The following is a 20,482-nucleotide window of genomic DNA, read 5'->3' on the forward strand; positions in this document are numbered from 1 at the left end:
ATACTTCAGAAACGCAGTAACGAACATTTCATCTTGAAAGTCGGCGTATGCATTTACGGCGCCAAGTATTCCGATAAAGCGGTATTCGCTAAATCGATCCACGCACATAATGTACACAGTACATATAAAATGCAACGAGATCGATCATCGATCGACAAGAGATCGTATCGCGTTCGCGAGCGCATTAATCATCGTAACGCTACTGAAAATATCGCGGAACGATCGAAAAATCGCTAATAATTACGCCTTGCGTGGTTTGGTTTTCCTTTTGTTAATATTCATTATTTGTTCGACTATGATATCGTCCGCTCTCGGATCGACAGGAACAGCTTGTATCGGGCTTCTCGAAATCGGCGCCGGTTTTGGCCACCTTTCGATTAAAGCGTTCAGCCACAACCATAATTTTTCCCGATTGAAAAACGCCACTGCGATAAACATGATAAAAGGTAACGCGACTACGGACGTTTGATTCATATCACTATGATCGACCTTACGTTCCGCGTTGAATGTTAATTTTACATACTTGAACGATGAATTCGCCTCGAAATAAAAGGGTATGGTTCTATACTTGTGTAACGCATGAGACAATGAAGATTCTAATTGCACAAAGTACTTTTTACCGTCTGCCTGCAACGGAGGCAAATGGACCAGGAAACCAGCATTGTAAGCGCTGCCGACCTTGCTCAACTGCTGAGTATTTAATCTTGACGTGTGTATCGGAGAATCGGGTGTATCTTCCCTGCATAGTTTTACCTTCAATGTACGATAGTGTTCTGGTTGCATCGACAGGACGTGTACCGAGACGTCGGTACGCGCTATAGGGTGAAACGCAACCAATCGAAGACCTCGAATGTCCGACGAAGTTTGTATTGACGTTGAGGTGGGACTGGTACGTTGAATGTGCGCGTTAACTTCGGCGTTCGGTTTCAGACGGAATGCGTAGGTACACTGTACGAAAGAAAGGACGACAAGTTGCTTTCAAAGTTGTTGTTGAAACTCTCTTGAAAGGACGAATCCCTTGATCGTGACAAAAACGTAAAAAGCGAATAAATTTAAATTACAAGCAGAGATTTCGCTTACCGCTGGCTGAAGCCCCCGGATTCGAAAGCTACCGTTCTCCTCCGTGGTCGCCTCTTCTTGAAGGTTATCACAGTCTCCTTGGCCCTGAACTTCGACTAGCAACCCGGCTTCAGGTTCACCATTTAGCGATGTCACGGAACCGTACGCGCTAAACGCGACCTTTTTCCCATATAGATTTATCTTTACCGTGGCACCTTCAACGACTTTGATCATTTTCGATGGAGGATCGAAACGGTATTCCTTCATCATGGGTCTCAAATAGTATTCGCCAGGGGACAAAGAATTGAAGATTAATTTCCCATTCTCGCCGGTAATGCTGTTCTTTCGATAACTTTGTTCACCAGACAATGACAACAGGACACCCTATATATCGCAATAATCAAACCCAACTCCATAATTCGCTATCGAGTTTAGTCGCCCCAGACTCGTACGTACCTGTAGAGAAACATTGTCAGCTTGATCGGAAACCTGTACTATGATTTCAGCCAATTTGTGAGCTGCAAATACTCCGTTGGAATCAGGCCCAGTGATCACAAATCCTTCTTTCTCCGCAGTAACGCTGGATAAACAAACAGCGAAGAATTATAAACGAATGAATTAGAAAAAACATATGGAATGAAGCGTGCGCACCTGTATTCTACTTTCCCATCCAAAGGACCAATACTGTACGTTCCATCTTCTTGTGTGTCCAGCGTGTGTATAGGTACAGCTTTGTCATTACCAAATATTTTCACGGTAACTCCTTCCAGTGGTGGATTGATTCTACCAGCAATTATCTGTACGATAAAGCAGCAAGGTGTAAATGATAACATGTACCCCGATCGTGACGAGGAATTTGAGCGAACGCATTTGAGCACTTTAAGCGAACAATTACTCAAGCACTCACCTTCCCTAAGTCGCCCACGAACGTAGCAATATCGTCTTGGCAATCGTTCACACCTAATACCTTCAGTGATGCCGGACTGAATAGAAGGATATTTGATAACGGTGTTATTGTATAAACGTTATCTGTTTTTGCCTTAAATTCGAATTCATATTTATACAAATCTTCGTGACGCGTTGATTTCAATGGACCAAGCCTATGTAATAGAAATGACGCAAACATTAACGTAGAGTCAGATGTGAAATGTGAAGATACAATAAAGTTGTATAAAAATACGGTACGTGCTCGCTTACATTATAACCTCGCCCGCTGCATTCTCGATTTTTACTTTAATTCCATCTAATGCGGATCGACTTAAAATGTTTCCTATATGACTATGCTCCGTCGAATGTAATAAAATAGGCGAAACAGTGTTCGTATCCCATGTGTGAGACGATTTCTCATAAACGTGGCAACTCTTTGGCGTAAATGTATACATTCCAGGTTCTGATACGCAATGCTTTGTGCTTCCTTTGTTCAGAGCTAACGTTAATTTTTTCAATTCATCTGCTTTCGAATATTCAACCGTGGTGTCGTGAGAAGATATGAAAGTAGCAGAAAATCCAGTTTGTTCGAAGGGCGGTAATTCAGATCGTTCTGAAGTTACAGAAATTCTATAGCTGGGATTCGCCCAACAAAAAACATCATTGTCTATTAACACCTCGTAATGGCCGGGTAATACGTCCGTAAATTGGTATTGGCCAGCTGCATGATCAAAGGAAACTTTACAGACAAAACGGTAGTATCGAGTGGATCAATTACCCGATATGACCACGACAATAAGAACGCGTTGTAATATTGTTCTATAGTGTCCCGTATCGTTGAAGTGTGAAATAAAATTTATTTTTTTATTTCAACGCATGCTTATTGTCGCAGAATTTCCAAAAGCAAGAGATCAACCATCAGATAGGTATAAGATAAAACAAAATCTAACCTTTTGTTTGAATTGTTTTTATCGTGATACCGTCCAGTACCTTCAACGTTACGGATGCTTGACTGCAATCGGTTTCTGGTAAACACTTTACCGTTCCTGTTAACGTAGCTTTTAATTGTAAGAAGTTAATGTTGCCCACCGGTCGGGACGACACGTAGATGGTTTGTTGCAGTGGGAAAAATCTGAAAACATATCAATGTCAAGAGATATCGAGAAAGTTGAATAAAAAGACAAAAAGCCAACGACAATGAACTTACTGTAGACCTTTAGCTCTCTCTTCCGCACTTACAATAACGCTTAATTGATACGTATCAGGAGTGAGATAGGCGGAAAATTCACCTGTTATTGTATCTATTCCAATTTCTTTGGTAAACGTGGTAGCCGTATTCTGGATGAAAACTTTTCGATGATCTAAACCTCCCTCTGCCGATAAAGTAACTTTGCCACGAACTTTATACGCTGCTGGTATCAAAACGGGAAGTTCCGGAGAATTGGGAGAGATCTTGACCGATTTGTCATTGAACAGTAAGTCCTCTGAGCGTTATAGGAAGTGAAACGCAAGATAAATAACTGAAATTCGCATTTTCCGCAGAAAGGCAATAATTAAGATTAAACTTGGCGTACCGCTTTCAGCTTTCAGAATATATTGACCGGCTTTTATATTATCCAATACATATTTTCCGTGTTCATTCGTTATAGCGATTTGCTTTTGAGAAAGTAAAACTTTCGCTCCTGGCAAAGGATCTCCATTGATAGCGGTACGGACGATACCATTTACCGTAAAACCGGTAACTTTAAATCCTTGGCGTAATAGGACGCTGCTGTGATTCACTTTGAACGACAATTCAGGCGGTTGAACATCAAATTTAGTTTGAGCACCGATATAATACGGAACAAGTTTATATTCGCCAGGTGATAAACTTGGAAACATGAATTTACCACTTTTATCCGATGCAACATGACAAAGTGGCTTTCTAGATTCGAGATCTTTACTTATAGGTGTCGTTGCGCAATTCCTAGCTACACCGTTCTAAGCAAATGCAAGACAAATAGATCAAATTTTGTTAATTTTGCAAGGTGCACATGAAAAATATCAGAAAGAAAAATATAAGAAACTCTTACTCCAAACAATACAAATGTTACGCCGCTAACTGCTTCTTCTTCGCTGGTAACTCGACCGCTCACATCGTATCCATAAATTACCAGACTACCATCAGGAAGTTCTGTGTTGCCTTCTCGTACTGTTACTTTCACGGTATTTACTTTCAACATCCATCTAAAGAATAAAGTAACACAATGTGACGTGTCTCGTAACACAATTAAGTCAAACCTGATGATACTCACACGGGATGAGACGCAACAAGTACATATTGTCCAGGTTGTACTGGGGTAAAATAAAATATACCACCTTCCATGGTAACCGTTGTACCAACAGGAACTTGCTTGTTGCTTTCTTTATACAATGATACTGTAACACCTTTAGGACCAGAATCCGATCCTAAACTGGTAACCTAAATCGTATTACATTTCTTAACGATACTGCCAATAATTCATAGAATAATTTTCATCGCTCCATATATATATTAGATTTTGTATAAAATGTATTTCACACGGATAGTTTACCTTGCCCGTGATACCAAAACCTTTGAAGGTAAAATTAATATCTTTGCCTTCACTGCAGGCATCTGTAGTTCCATCTACGACCAATAAAATTTCTGTAGGTTCGAAACTCCATCCTCTAGGTGGATCCACCTAAATATATATAAACAGAAAACTAATATTCAAAACTAGATACAATGGCTTTAATTAATTTCTTTAATTAATATACATTAAACAACAGGTTATTATGAAGTTTTCTTATATTGTTTCTTATTACCTTCAAAACGTATTCCCCTTTATCGTATAAAGGAAGGAAATAATATCCATTGTTAGGGGCACACTCTGTAGAATCTTTGAGGCTACCAGATTTTGTATATCTAAATAGATTGAAAGTTTAAGTCATTATCTGTCGTAATTTGTGTTGTAATTTGATTCGGTCAGGAACTGCTCGATAAACTACTCACAACTTTATTTGTACTTTAGCAAAATCGATATCGGCGTGACTTTTCAAAAATCCACCACAACCTAAAATATCTTCTGCATTCGAATACGTGGTTAGGATATAAAGACAAACTGCAGAAAGAAAAGTTGTTCGTCTCATGCTTATTTCTTTTGTCCGCTATTCATAAATATCCAGGCTATGAACAACGTGATCACTGCAACGATTTTGTACGAGACCTGATTAGACCATTTCCAAAGCACTAACTCGTGTAATAATAAATGTACACTGAATAAATGTACGATTATAGATGAAAAACTAAATTGTAGAATATTTGTTAAATCATTTTCTACATTACCAACGGGTATTGTACTCATGCGCACATACACGATTCAAAAATTATACTTTAACTATTTACGATACGTTTATAATACTTGGTTTAAAAGTAGCTCTCGATTGACAGTATAGTATAACACGAGACAATTTGTCTGTAGAAGCGTTCATGTGTTGTTACTTGTGCAATTAATTGTATGGAGAGAAATATCGTTTGTACATTTACGAATCATTCGTTTGTAACATAACCTCAATAAGGTTATATTATTTTAACAAATATACATATACGTATAATAATATAGGAAACATCAAGGCACGCGTGGAACTGTCGTAAAAGGGAGAGAGCTAGATCTTATCAGAATGGTAAAGATAGCATTTCAGATAAAAGCTACGTTAGAAAATATAGAGGAACTGAAGCCATCGGGAACAGAATTTAGATGGTACCTCAAATTTACTTGCTGCAATTGTGGCGAAGTATCAGAAAAATGGAATTATGTATCTTTGAGCGAGTCCATTCCAAGTCAAAGAGGAAACTCAGTGAATCACTTTGCGAGCAAATGCAAACTTTGTTCTCGCGAAAATTCCATGAGCATCTTGGAGGATTCCATCAAATCGTTTCTCGCGAACGATCAGGAGAAATTCCAAACGATAGCGATATTCGATTGTCGGGGCCTCGAACCTAGTGATTTCTCAGCAAGAGAAGGATGGATTGCCAAAGCCGTAAACGATGGAAAAGTATTTACAGATATAGATTTAAGCGAAGGAGAGTGGGCTGATTATTGCGACAAGATTAAAGAACCTGTTGGAATTTATGAAATAGAACATAGATTTGAAAGAATGAAATAATAAGTTTTACGTGCTTGTTGTTACTGCAATCGATTCACACATAATGGGATACTCTACGAAAAATAGAAATACTTTGAATTCAATATAAATTTTACAAAAATAGAGGCGATAGATTCTCTTTTAGTTAGCTTTGTGTCTTTTCCTTGTTTGCTCATCTTTTCACTACTAAGCTGATACTCTACTTTAATGGTATTCTGTTAAACAATTTGTTTCAATGTACATACATGTGTAATCTGCGCATATATTGTGCATACATATATTTAAATACTTATGTAAGCAGAGACATTCAAAGGTGCCTATATCGATTTGAAATTTGTAATTTTCTAATCTAGATAATAAAAAGCTATTTGTTTGTTGCCATTGAAAACGTAGAATATGATTTACACGTTCTTGCACATTCATGTATACACAAATCTACTATGATATAATAAATACATATTTATAATACGAACAGGATAGATACTTACTATTGCTACTACTATAAGCTAGGCAAAGAAAAAGTAAGACGATCTGCCGCTATTAGCGACATCGTTAAATCGTGTAGGAAAGAATACCAAGGTAAACGAATGCACATTTCCAACGACGTAATATAATTTATTCATAATCATATAAAAAAAGACCATTTAACCTCGTAAATGGTTTAGTACAGAGGAAATTTGCAACAATAATTTTATAACTCTTCCAAGTTGATTGAAAATTGCCGATTATACCCTGCACCTGAATAACCGGGTGACTAGCATTGCGCGTTAGCAGGGGGGAGGTTGAAAATTTTATTCGTTAACCAATCAACAAGCCATAGAAGAGTTTGAACAAGACTAGTCAGCTATGCGATTAGAACTCGTTCTTTAGTGCGTACTTACCTTCGGAATGTTTCGGTCTACTTAATTAGTTAAGGTAATGAAAACCATAAAGACGATGACGATGATACTGCTAAACAATAATAATAGTACTAGTAATAGTAACGATAATGACGAATGACGATGACGATGATGGTGATAATAGTAATATAAAGTTGTCATACTAAACAACAATATTCAGTTAGGAAATTTTCGTAGTAACGTATCAGCATATACTTGACATATCACGTTTACGCTAATTCAGACCGGAACGAGTTTCTCCGCGTAAGAAAATTATAGTCATAATAATAATGGCAATGATGATAATAACGATGACGATGTTGATGATGGCAATGATGATAATAACGATGATGACGATGTTGATGATGGCAATGATGATAACAATATTCGTTTACTTGTATAAAGTAAAAATAAAGTAGAAATTAAATCTTCTCGAACGAAAAATTAAACATATATACATATATGTGTGTATATGTATACGAGTGTATAGATACACACGTATCGGGTATAAAAGTTGCGAATGAATTGACCTGAGCCAACCGTGATTCACTGTGAAATTAATAGGTATTTCACGTGTTACGGCGTTAACTTTAAAACTGGCTAAGAAAGTTGCAATCACAGTGCCCAACGAAACGGGCAAAATAAATCACAAGAGAGGATAAAAAAAAAAAAAAAAAAAAAAAAACGATATTACGACATTGTATAGTCGATAACTGGCTAACTAGCTAGCGTACTAGTATTCGCTACCACTATTGTTCTCTAACATCTTTTACTATGGTCTCTAGCACATCTAACACAAACATAAATATTGTGCGCGTATTACGAACTGTCGTCTCTTACCGAGAGAGAGAACTCGAAACGTATATGTAAATCACAAAGAAATAATTGTCATCGAACGCTTAAGTCTAAAGATATAATATGTCGATAACGCTATCAGTCTATTCTCACAAAAATATCACCGTGACTGAAAGTATTTTTCGTCTATTAGACCGTCAGAGTTGAATATCATCGGCGCCGAACCAGCGAAACAGAATTATATTTTACGCAACGAATCGAACTGATCGTCGACGGTAAGAATTCGATTCTGACGATCTTGGAAGATCTCTCGACGATTTCTCCACGCGAATCAATATCATTTTTCTACGAAACTCAGAAGAAAACGTTCTAGTAGTAGCTTTCTAATATTATGAACGTCTATATAGCATATGATGCTATTATCAACTAAACGATTCTATACTACCGTGCTAGATTATTATCTTTGGTATACTAACGGGAAATGTTTGTTCCGACCGACCGACGGAATCGACGACAACTTTGCTCCTAGTCCGTTGTGACTTTGACAGTTTACCTTCGGAAGTAGCAAGTATGAAGTAGAAATAGGAACATTACGAGTTTAATATATGTATATGTACGAGAAGATTGGGATACCGGTGCATGCTGTCGACGCGAGAATTAATCTACGAATAGGCCCGTGAAAGTACGCGAATCGTTTGTGATCGTTAAGTTAAAAGACAAATTGAAAAAAAAAAAAGAAAAAATAAAAGACAAAGAAAACGAATCGCGATAAGAGCAAATTGATCGTAAGAACGGCAAATTGAAAAAGATGTTTCTCGGTTTTGTTCCACTGGATGCGATTCTTCCTGAAACGACTCGAAGGGATCACGTACAGTCGCGGCGGCGTAATCATTTTTAACACGTCGAGCAAAAAACGCGAGAACAATGCCCAGAAAATATTTCATATTCTTAATTTTGACTCCCTTATCGTGTATAAACAGGCAGAAAAATAGATCGATTCCCTTCTAAACGAATAGATAGATAGAAATTCGGCTAGTTCGCGTCGATCATCGTCGTTTCACGGTGACTCGACGCGTTTCGTGGGCATCACATGTTATAATTCGGCAGAACGTTACACGAAGAAGAGCGTAACCGTGCGCCGCGCCTAAGCTGTTGGTCGCGGATCGTCGCTCGATGATCTTCGATGCGCGAATCGTCGTCGCCGTCGTCGTTGTTGTCGTCGTCGTGATTGTTCCACAGCGACACGACCGGCCGGATTCGCCGATCGCGAGCCAATTTTACGAGGAGATGTCGATTCTTTTCGATTTCGCGATCGGTTCAGGGCAATCGATCGGTCATTACCGGTTCCAAACACGTCTGCTTCAAAGTCGCGGACTGATCCTCGAGACTTCGCTTCAGGCCCTCGATCGTTTGCATCAGCATTTGCCTTCGCAGTCGGGACAATTGATGCTGGAAGATCTGCGAATCCTGAGCGTTTACGGACGCGTTTGCGGCCAACCGTTCTTGCCGAAGCCTAGCCACTTTCTCTTTCAGAGATCTCCTCGAATCATCTGTGAACGACAAGGATAGCGTAGTAGATAGTTGTCTATACTTGTCACGACTTATCGTATGGGCTGCTTACCGGTATCGTCGGTGGCGGTATCCCCGTCCGAATTTCTCAACGTGACGTGCTCCCCTAAAGTTTTTTGTATCCTGCCATAGGTAGCACTGCCTGCGTACACTTTCCTTTTGACCGGCTCGCTTTGCGGACAATAGGAGGATCCTTCTTTTATGGGACCCATATCGACTGACCTGCAAGAATAAAAAAAGAGCATTCTTTAAAACTGGTGCCTCTAACAATATCGGCGGATACGGGGGAACGTGGGTGTCAAGGATGTGGCGTTCGACACGCTAACCTGAAAGTCATTAGAGGTGCTCGCCTCCTGACGTCGCATCTGTCCTCCGAGTCCGAGGAACTCGACGTTACTCCCTCCTCCTTGGTTACGGCGTTGAGCGACGATCTCGAGGTGCGAAGTTCTCTTCGACTTATTCCGGGGAAAGAATCTGTGTGCGATAAAAAGGCGCAGCGAGGCCTGTCGACGAGGTAAGGGCAAGTTTGAGAGCGCGTGGCGCACTGATCCGAGCCGACGATACCGTTGCAATTGAACATTGTCACCGTCGATGGTGAATCGGTCGTGGACGCCATCATCGTGTTCACTCGCCGTCCATCGTAGTCGTCGGGATCCTGATTCTCGTAAACTCTCGGCCGAGAGCAACGAAGCATACTTTTATCGGGTGACTGCCGTTGGCTCATCGTCGCCGTCGCCTTTCTTCTCGAAACGAGAGGGGAGTCGATGGTGCATTTGATCGAGGTCGATTGGTATGTGGCTGCCGTGGCACCGGGCACCGGTGGGGAAACGTTTCGCTCGACGAATCGTCGCATCGGGGAACATGGTTGAACGAACTGCTGCCTCTTGGGACTGGTATGCTCGAGATCCTTGATGCTGCCACTCTGCAATTCCGGTTGCGAGTTTCTACTCTTGGAGAGGGCAAGTTCGATATTCAGTTCTGTATTTTTGATGAGTTCGACCCGTTTGTTCGTCAGTCCGTTGTGAAACTTTCGGGAGGGCGATGGTACGATGGGTAGGCTGGTCTGATTCTTTTGCATGTTCACCAAAATGTTCTCTGCCTCGAGGATCAATTCTCGATACTTTTTGTCCGCTTCCTTATCGGCCTCGATCAGAGCGATCTCGGAGGCGAACGTTGCCATATAGGTGTTGTTGTCGGTGGTAGTTAGCCGCCGCCTGACGAGGTTTCCGTTCACGTAGCTCACCTGTAGATCGAAAGAAAAAAAAAGAGGACCGATATATCGGTATAATCGGTATACGTAGGATAGGCCGATATACGTAGATAGGTAGAAATTAGAGCGCGCGCGCGTACCGAATTGGAACGTCTCTTGACGACATCGAGATCACCGGTGACGAGCCGGCCGCCGGCAGACGATCGTTCGTCGGTCGATCGGAGCGGTGACAAATTTTTGTTCACGTCGCAATTTTGTTTCTTGCGACGCAAACAAATCGGTGTACCACCGACGCTTCTACTACCCTGATTGAAGCCCGAGTTTTTAAGCAGCATTCTCTCGACCAGCACGCGGTTCAAGTTTGCCGCCGTTTCTTCGTCATCGTCGTTGTTGTCGTCGTCGTCGTCGCCGTTACGGTCGTTATTGCGACCAACGACTCCTCCTATTACGCTGGTATTCGGATCGCGTTTGTCGAAATTCGGTTTCCTGCGCTGCGAGCATCTCTTTTTCCGTTTTTCGCTCGACTGCTGCTGCTTCTCGTCCGTTGGTTGCTTCTTGTGTCGCGCTGTTTGCTTCTTCGCGGTATTCTTCGCGCTGATCGTTCTGCGAACAGAGGCGCGACGCGTTTCATCGCCGACAGGAAATAGAATTTGCGTATGCACATACCTCTGAAGCATCGCGGCCGCGGCCGCCGTCGCCGCGTCGTCCCTGTTCCTTCGTTTCATCAACGACTCACGCAGTCTGCTGCTCCGTCGAGCGAGTTCGCCGGCGAACGCGAAATAAGTACAGTGTCCGGTGTTGGTGAAACGTCCGGTGCAATCGAGATTGTCGAGATCGAGAAACGAACCGTTGTCGATATAGTCGAAGTCATCGTTGCCGAGAGGATCGTTTTCATCGGCACCGTCTCTAACGGCGTCCAGATCAGACAGAGATTCGATGTAGTCCTCGCAATCGGTCGGATCGCTGTCCGACAAAATGTCCGTCTCCTTCTCGTAAACGTAACTTTCGTCGAATTTGCCCATCATCTCGTTCAAGGTGATATCGTCTTCGGATGACCTGGCGCTTCGCGTGATCGACGACGCGGACGAACCTTTTCTATTACCGTTTCCGTTTCCATTTTCCTTCTCATTCCCGTTCCTATTTCCGTCCTCGTTGTCGTTGCTGCTACTACCGCCGGTGCCGTTGCTACCGGCAACGCTGCTTACGTTGCTACCGCCGTCGCTGCTGCTGCTGCTGCTGCTGCTGCTGCTGTTAGTGCTACTGCCGCTACTGGTGCTGCTACTGCTGCTGTTGCGTCTTTGCACGGATAAAGCTATCTTTGGCCGAATCTCCATGCCAGATGCTATTCTCCAATTTTGATTTATCCTACGAAAAAGATTTCGATTAGAAGAAAGATCGGCGATCGTGCGCCGTTTCGGCGGCGGAATTCGAGAGGCAAAGAAAACTCTGCTATATACTAACGGACTTCTTCCGGCGCTGAGACTCTCCTGTTTCGATTCTCTTCTGGCTCGTCCTACTCGCGCGCTGCTCGCGTTTACGTCACTCGCGCTTCCAGACGACTCCGTGAGCTTCAGGCCAGAACCGCTGCTGGTATCGTCGATATTCAACCTCGATTTGAAGCCGGTGGTGGTGGTACTCGAGCCGGAAGAGTTGGCCGACAGCCACGGATTCGTCCGGATTCGCGAGCGTTCGCGCGGCGATTGAACGGTCGGTGAGAGCAATGGCGGCGGTATGGAGGAAGGCGGCGGTGGCTCGGTCAAATTGCTCCTCGAAGATTCCGCTGAGAAGGATTCCTCGGTCCGCCTCTCCTTCGGTAGCGCCGATCGTTGTACCGATAGATCCTCTTGCGGAAGACGATCGCCGATCTGTTTGGCAAAGCGTATCGCGTCACTTTGCAACGTCCGTCGAGTCGATATCTAAAAAGGACGAAGACGCGAGTCCGTTCCTCTCCGTTGAATCTGCCCTGCGTGACCAACGACAACGGATCCCGATCGGGATACCTACCTTACTCGTCCTCCCGTACTCGTTGGATCGAGCCACGTCTTTCCCCAACTTGTCCATCGTCGTGGTTGCCGCGGAGAACATCGTGACACAGCCAGAAACGGAAGGTTCGACGTTGCCCTCGAACCTTCCATGTCTGCTGTGTCCTGAGAGCAAAGAAGCGGAGGCGACCGGCAAATCCGACGAATCGCTCGGTTTCTTCGGTCTGCCGTTGTTATTATTGTTATTGTTCTTGCTGCTACTGTTGTTGTTGTTGTTGTTGTTGTTACTGTAGTTGCCTGTGGCTGTGCCGGCATTGACGTTCGCGTTACTCTGAAAGTAATGGGTTCCGGTCCTGATGTTGATGTAATATTCCGGCGGATAACTGGTCCCGGGTGAGGTACCGTCCGTCGAGTATCCGGTACTGTAGGCGCTTTCCGGAGAAGAGAGGTTGACGCTACCGGTGCCCGCGGACGTACCAGAGGACGCGGTCACGGTACCGCACCGATTACCATCCTCTCCGTGCAATCGAATTTCGTCCACGTTCCTCGACGGCGAATCTACCGGATGAACCTGCGAATCCAGACAATCCAAAGTCGGCAATCGTTCTCACGGTTCTTCCGAAATCGAGGAGGGGCGGAAAATCGCGCGAAGGCTGATATGGAAAAGAGTTGCGCGATGGAAGCGACCTGGTAAAGCGCAAGAGTCGACTCCCGTGTACAATCGGTATACCGGTCTAATTGGATAGCAGTTGGCTGCTAGAGGAAAGCGAGTCGACGGAAGCAGAAGGTGAGAGAAAGAGAGAGAGAGAGAGAGAGAGAGAGAGAGAGTGCGATGCCGTTGCCCGTCTCTCGTCTCTTCGCTCGTTTGCTGCTCCGCGACTCTCGTTTTCACCTTTGAGAGAGTGGAGGAGACCGTCGCGGCAAAACAGCACCAAAAGAGGGTTTCGTACGGTCCACGTCGAAACATACTCACTTGGTGCAACGCGGGAGACCTGTGAGACCCGTTTCGAGGAGAATTGGAATTGGAGTCGAAACCCTTTTCCCCCTTGCCCTTTCGGTCCTTTTTCTTTTTCGATCGCACGATATGTGCTTCCATCCATGTGCGCAGTTTCGTTCCAAACATGATGCGCGACGGTGATCGGCCAACGGTGCGCGAGGCTTCGTTCAAAGATCAGCTGTCCTCCCGCCGTGTTGGAGATTGCAGGTCTGTTGCGGGATCGTCGAATTCGACTCGCGTTCGATCACGGCGGTGGTGACATCGGCGCTGACGGCGACGACGCTGACGACGTCATCGACGGCGATGACGAGAATCGATCCATTTCGCGAGCAAGCCAGCCTAGAGCGATCGAGCCGAACAAAGTTTCCGGAAGCTAGCGAACGTTTCCTGTTCTCGCCAATTTCTAGCCTGCCGCCGTTCGTCCGATTAGCGTGCAAGGCCGACGCGTTGCTTGTTCTCCTCGCACCTTGTCCATTCCTCGACGATGCGACCCAACAGATCTGAAACAAAACGCGAGAGAAGCATACTTAGATTGTTTCGGCTTTGTGTCCTGATCGCCCACCACGAAAAACTCAATTTCAAAAGGAGAATCGAACCATGAGCATGCACGGCCAGCGGCATTGTAACGTTGCTCGTTTCGTCCGCCTCGATGCGCGATGTTCGCAGAAAGTTGTCGTCTGTTTAGTTTCGTTCAAAACCCGTTCGACTTTATCGATCGACTACCGTTCCTCTCGACGACCTTGAAAGATTTCTCTCGATGAGGCGTTCGGCAAGAAAATTATGTCTATGTTTTACGGCTTATCGTTATTATGGATATGACACATCTTTCTTCGAGCAGCGGCGAAATTTTACGCGAAAAGAAGAAAAGTCGAAGGAGAAGCTAACGAAGGGCGCGAAAGATGCGCGAATAAAAGAAGAGAAGAAATTCGGATCGCGAAAAGGGTGAAGAAAGCTGCCGCTTGTTTTCGACGCAGCGCCACAACGCCATCTGCTGCCTAAGCGTTAACCTATCTCGGTTAGCGAAGAAAAAGGAACCAGTGGGGCTAGACGATTCCGAGATACAGGGAATCGTAGTAAAAGAGGCAGAGAAAGAAGGCAAGCGGACTTCCGTTTGCGATATTTCGCGAAAGAGAGCACAGCGACGAACGGGAGGCGCGCGGGTTAAGGCGATTAAAAAATTGCGAAGTCGAGGTTCGCCATTTCGAAAAAATCGTCGACTCGGAGAAAACGGCGCAGCACGACGTGCGTTGTTGTTCGAGCGTCGTTCCATTGTGCTAGGCTGGACGAAAGAGGAACGCACGCCGAACGAGAAACGTAAGGAGAAAACAATCGACCAAGACAATGGACGATCCGCCACGCTACGCTATACGGTGGTTTCATTTTCGTCGTCTAGTCGTAGGATACAAAGCCGGCGGAGCTCGCGGTTACGACTTTCGCTTGAATTTAGAGTCGGAGTTTACATTTTTTCGTGGATTACGTTGTTAGTTGCAAGGGATGGCGTTCTCGAGAACTAGCAGCATTTATTTTGCCCAACGGGAAGACTTGGACTTCGTTGGACGCATTCGCAAACTGACATCGTATTTCCGACGGCGAAGAAAGACATCGAAGGTAGAGCGCGGTAGCGTGCAACGATATTCCGAGAAGAGGAAGAAAAAGGTGGATCGAATCGATGCGACGTTATCGTTGTGAGGCGCGTATAAAGAAAGAAGCGCGGTCCTTAACCCTTCGATCGCGCGTCGAACAGCGAAGAGGTCAGAGTGCGATCGGCGTACGCTTAACGATGATGCGATTAATTCGATTAAGACGCAACGTCGCTCGCTACGATAAAAATAATCGACCCGTTGTTGATTATAATTTTCTCGCGCGAGCGAGCTAACGCGCGAGCGTACGATAATTCTGGAAATGCGGAGCCGCTTTCGGCAGACTGTGGCGACAGCGCGAAGCGAGTCGATGCGATACCGCGGTCTTCTCGAGGAATCGAGAACGGGAGAAAGGGAACGCGAGGTTCTCGAGAAAAAGTAGTCGTGGGCCCGGAGAGATCGCGACTGGTAGACGAGCGGAAGAGACGCGAAAAAGCGAGTACCGGCTAACGGCTAGCTAGAAAGATGGGATTCGAAAAGGGTTCGATCGAGCAGCCGCGTGGGCGGTACGGAGAGCAGCGGAGGTAGCGACCACGACCGTGCCGGGGCAAACGTTGGTCGCCATGGCAACTCTCGCAGCTCTCGTCCCAGGCAACCCCCTCCGGGTGATCTACGGGTCGATCCCATGGATCGATCGATCGATCGATCCAAGCAACGTTCGTTTTTCACGAGATCTGTTTTCTCGTCCGAACGACATGCCGCGGCTCGACCCTCGCTCATCACCACCCCCGCGTTTTCTCGAAACATTTCCCTTTCAGGCGTAAACTCGAACGAGGAACAAAACAAGTCGGTCGCCGCGATTTCACGGTTCGAGTCTCGATCTGTTTGCTCGTTGACCGGCCGGATCGATCCGGCGCGCCAGCTCCTTTTCCCGGTTGCCGTTGCCATTGCATTCCTGATACCTCCGACGACTATGTTTCTTCACGGAAGCGTATCTATCTCGCGTTTGTTTCGCGAGAAGTCGCACAGCGCGATCGATCGAGTTGCGCTCGATCCATATCGCTTATATTATCTATACATAAATACAATTCCGAGTACGTAATAACGTTAACACCGTGAGTCATCGACGACGGTTCACGGGCACATAAGCGATCGCAACCGCGCGTTTGTTTCTAACCTAAACGACTTGTTCCGTTCGAGTTGGACGGTTGCCAAAATTATGTAACTCCGTGATAACGCGGTCACAAGTGCACTGACTCTGAGGTAATTATTTAGAAAGTTTACTGCCATCTTGAATGTCGATCATTTTTTTAATATATGCGACGTGTAATTTAATATATTTAATATACGATTCCGAATGTCATTTTCCTGTACATATAACCGCCACTCGGTTTAGTTTTCGAGGTATTTGCAAAAAATTATCGATATTACTGCAGCGAAGTTCGCCTATGATAATTGTGCGTTCGTAGAGCGTATGCGCGTCTCGCGGCGACTGGATGAAGTAACACGCCTAAACCAAACCTAATTCTTATCTTTTGTTTATAGTTTATATAGGCCCGGGTTAGGTGTCATTCTATCCGGTTGCCTCACGGTGACCTGGCAAACCAATGCTAACGCATACGCTGTCACGGATGCACAATTATCATAGGCGGACTTCACTGTAGTAATATCGACAATTTTTTGCAAATACCTCGAAAACGGACAAAATTCGCTGGAATGGTACCGATAGATTTTTTCAAATATCCAAGAACTAAAAGAATCCGATAGTAACACGCGAAGCAAAATGTTGTTCGGACTGTTGATTTCTACAACGTGTTAAAAAAATCATCGAAATCCAAGATGGCGACAGCTTTCTAAATCGTAATTACCGACCATGATCATCGACTGTTTAGTGAATTTCGTTGCGAAATCGGTCGATGCGACACAGTGAGAAAAGTTTGCTTTGTTAGGAAAACGACTGGATCCGCGACTGGGGAAAAATATAAAGAGAAGAGGAAATGACAAACCTCGGTCAGTGTCAAGGACACTGAGGTAAAGCTTGGTTCGGTCCCAGGCGGAAAATCGTCGAACGGCCGAGAGTTCTCACAACGGTACAGCCATCGTTACGTAGTCACTAGATTTGGGATATTTCGCTGTATCGTAAATCAAGCTATAAAATAAAACGTTACGCGTAACTTTGTTCTCGAAGAAGGCGCGAACTTAAGAAGTTGCGTCGCTACTATTCGAATGTCCGAATTGGGATCAGGAGGAATACAACGCGAAACGATTCGATCGTCGATCGTTCGCTCGTGTATCTAATTCCGATTAACGTTGGTATCTCGATAAAATGAAAAGCTAATTTGTAGGTTCGTTTGGTTCATTGGAACAAAAGATGACGGGTATTCCCTTGCTAGAACACGGTTTTCTCCCCGAAAGATTCTCGTGACAATGGCGTGAGGTGAAAATATGCGCGTTAGAAAAATATACGAAACGATTGGAACGATCGACGGTCGGTTGGCGACTCGCCAGTACGTAGATACTCGTCGTGCGTAGACGCCTGTATTCCAATACTTTTCGACCTTGTCCGGCTTTCTTCGAGAGCTTTGGTTCGGTTTATCGAAAGCCTAAAACGAGAGAACGATCCTCAATATACGTACCGTATACGTATGTAGGTAGAATGACTTTTCTTCCATCAATCGACGAGCTCAAACACAAACGATCGAGAGTCGCAAGAGCAATTTATTTTAAGTTTTACACGACTCGTTAGCAACTTTAAACGAAACGTTAATCGGGATGGAGGCCGAGAGAAATAGCAAAAGGCGTCCCCTTTGCTCCAGTTGTCGGCGCACCCTCTATCGGAACGGCTAATTCGAGCCAACTACCCTCCACGAGGATCCTCGTGACCAAAAATAATCCATCCATCCATTCGCTCGCCCGTATCTATTGGTCGCATGACGCGTGATGCGACGGCTCGCACTCATCAGACTCGCGTTACGAATAGATACGTAGAAGGAGAATCTTAGTCTCGCCTTTCTCAACTCCGACGAATGCGAATCATCGGAATAAAGCACACCGCGAGTCGATTATACACCACTACCCCTACCGCGGACTGTCTTATCCCGTTCGCACTTGTCTTCTCTCTTTTGTGTTTCCTCTTTGAGCGTTTCCTTCGCAAGCTGATTCGGGTGACGATCATTTCCTGTCTGTCACCACTTTGCTTCGAGTAGACTTCTGTACGAAATTTTCAGACTGATGAACTCTTGGCGAGTCTTTCTTCGTTCGGCCTTTTTATTTCTTTGCCTTTCGAGAAACGCCACGCCTTAGCGCGCGATGTTCCCGGGAACAAATGATATCGCACGTCGGCTCGCGTTTCCGGCCGCGAGAGCCGTGCCGTATCGCACGATAGAACGCGTTCATCGAGTATCTCGACTACGTATTATTCTCGAAGAAGATATTCTACCCTTCGACACGACTCTCGGTAACGTTAATCGTTCCCCGAGTTGTCTTACTCGCGATAGAGCGAACTCTCTCTCTCTCTCTCTCTCTCTCTCTCTCTCTGCCTTTCCATGTTTATCCGCGAAAATATTTCCTGGAAATTCGACTCCTATCCAGAGGAGCGCAAACAATGAAACGATATCTAGCGAAAAGTTATGGCGGAGTTGCTGCTTGATAAAAAGAAAGGAAAGCAGAAAACGAGGGAACAAGCATTTTTATAGTTTCTATGTTCCGTAGACGCGGTCGCTCTCGAAGCGGCTGAAACTGATTGGTCCTTCGTTCTATGGAACGCGACGCGAAATCTATTTTCGTTTCTTTGTTCAAAATTCCTTCGAGACTCGTAGATATTTACACCGCGTCCGATCAACCGTTTGAATAACTGGAAAATCGCGACGAACCTTTTGCTTCTTCCATACCGTCCCGTCCTAGATGTTCTCCTCGTGTGGAATTGGTCCGCGTTCGCAAACGTATATAGGTTATGTAACGATAATGGCTAGCGTGCGACGGACTCGAGCGCACTGGATTCGGAAAACCGCGCAAACGACGGTTACCACGCTTACCATGCCGAACTGAAGTTGTCCGTCTACGTTCGTTTTGTTGGTACGAAACGACGTTTACGTGCTTTTTCTCTCTCGGACAAAAAAACGGATGCAACGACGACGGTAGCTTTTACGCGTCGACGCATCGTATTGCAACGACCCACCGTCTATTGTACAACCTTTAACCTGCGTTATTCTCCAAATATTCCATATCACAGTATCGCCGCTTTTATCGTCACGTTAATAAGATTACGGTATTAAGATTCTTTTCTAGGAGGTAAGAGGCGATACAATCGCCAATAAGATTTCGTTTATATAGTATGTAGTAGAGAGAAAGTCGTATGTTCGGATGCTAGGAGACAAATCTGATCCGAACGGCGGTCATTTGTCCATAAATGAGTAAAGTGTAGGGAAGTGATTGTTTGCCGATTGTCAAGCTTTCGGTGGAATAACGAACGTTAAGGAATTGGGGTCTCGGAAGGAACGTATTCGAAGTAATGCTTTACCTTGCTTTCCATCGAACGTCATCCTCCATCAGTTACGATCTCTTCTTACGCTTCGAAAGTACCGAAATCCGCCGATCTCGATCAACTTCTCCGTGAATCGAACGGTTACTCGACGATTCCACGTTGGGGAAATTAAAACGCGTGAAAAGATGCGCGTCACTTCTTATTTGAGACGTGTTGTATGGACCGTTCGAGAAGAGCAAGAGGCACGGCCGCAGTGCGGCCGGCACGCGACACTCTAATATTACGGGAACAAAACCTCCTACCTCACTGACCGTTCCGACGAGACTGAGCGCCGCCGACTACGCACCCTTATTGGGTGGGCACGTTGCAGGGCCGTACTCGAAAGGGGTGCTCTCCCTCTATACTCTATGTACTCCCTTCCACCTGATACTGTCCGCTTCTGTCAAGCTCTCGGCTCCTTCCCGTCGATACGAGCCATCCCACCGCCTCACTCGGAATATCGACACGAACTAGAGAGCACGAACCGTCTTTCGAATCCTACCTGATTTCGTGCGCCTCTCGCTCTCGCGACCGACAGAAACCGACCAATTCTTGCCGCTCTGGCATTCTCGACAGCTGACAAACCTAGACGACTCTATCGAGTTCGATGTCCCACGATGTACATTATTGTACATACATACATACATACATACATACATACATAGCTGTCCCTTTGCGTGTCCACGATACCATCTACGGGAAAACGCACGATCTTAAATAAATCGATGTTACAGCGTTGACACGATTACGTAGTATATATATATAATGTATGCTATACGAGCAGGACTAATGAACGACGAGCGTACGTCCCTGTGCA

At 44.9% G+C, this 20,482-nt stretch overlaps 2 protein-coding genes across 2 annotated transcripts; one reads left to right on the top strand and one right to left on the bottom strand.

Annotated features, from left to right (window-relative positions):
- Positions 1-240: 240 nt before the first annotated feature.
- Positions 241-19,969, bottom strand: LOC117234454. Its single transcript, XM_033495662.1, has 23 exons — positions 19,663-19,969; positions 13,540-14,063; positions 12,589-13,137; positions 12,046-12,449; positions 11,251-11,949; positions 10,725-11,187; positions 9,701-10,617; positions 9,427-9,596; positions 9,147-9,355; positions 8,282-8,358; positions 4,813-4,912; positions 4,560-4,688; positions 4,283-4,447; positions 4,059-4,214; positions 3,561-3,966; positions 3,194-3,470; positions 2,937-3,118; positions 2,257-2,707; positions 1,967-2,159; positions 1,711-1,856; positions 1,516-1,639; positions 1,081-1,443; positions 241-948 (listed from the first exon to the last, which is right to left on the bottom strand). The coding sequence occupies exons 2-23, from the start codon at positions 13,687-13,689 to the stop codon at positions 241-243; spliced, it is 7,038 nt and encodes a 2,345-aa protein (XP_033351553.1). The 5' UTR covers positions 13,690-14,063; positions 19,663-19,969.
- LOC117234462 (CXXC motif containing zinc binding protein) lies at positions 5,308-6,598 on the top strand. Its single transcript, XM_033495688.1, has 2 exons — positions 5,308-6,255; positions 6,288-6,598. The coding sequence occupies exon 1, from the start codon at positions 5,668-5,670 to the stop codon at positions 6,151-6,153; it is 486 nt and encodes a 161-aa protein (XP_033351579.1). The 5' UTR covers positions 5,308-5,667; the 3' UTR covers positions 6,154-6,255; positions 6,288-6,598.
- Positions 19,970-20,482: the final 513 nt, after the last annotated feature.

The sequence above is a fragment of the Bombus vosnesenskii genome, unplaced genomic scaffold, assembly GCF_011952255.1.
Source record: "Bombus vosnesenskii isolate JDL3184/JDL3185 unplaced genomic scaffold, Bvos_JDL3184-5_v1.1 scf7180000013305, whole genome shotgun sequence".
Taxonomy (NCBI): Eukaryota; Metazoa; Arthropoda; class Insecta; order Hymenoptera; family Apidae; genus Bombus; species Bombus vosnesenskii.

What these genes read in the sequence shown, in the direction of transcription:
- LOC117234462 (XM_033495688.1), top strand. Translation starts at nt 5,668, where the DNA reads ATGGTAAAGATAGCATTTCAGATAAAAGCTACGTTAGAAAATATAGAG.
- LOC117234454 (XM_033495662.1), bottom strand. Translation starts at nt 13,689, where the DNA reads ATGTTTGGAACGAAACTGCGCACATGGATGGAAGCACATATCGTGCGA. An exon ending in TACCGCCACCGACGATACCG is followed by an intron (nt 9,356 to 9,426) that starts GTAAGCAGCCCA and finishes TGTCGTTCACAG; the next exon opens with ATGATTCGAGGAGATCTCTG. An exon ending in CTGACAATGTTTCTCTACAG is followed by an intron (nt 1,444 to 1,515) that starts GTACGTACGAGT and finishes TGCGATATATAG; the next exon opens with GGTGTCCTGTTGTCATTGTC.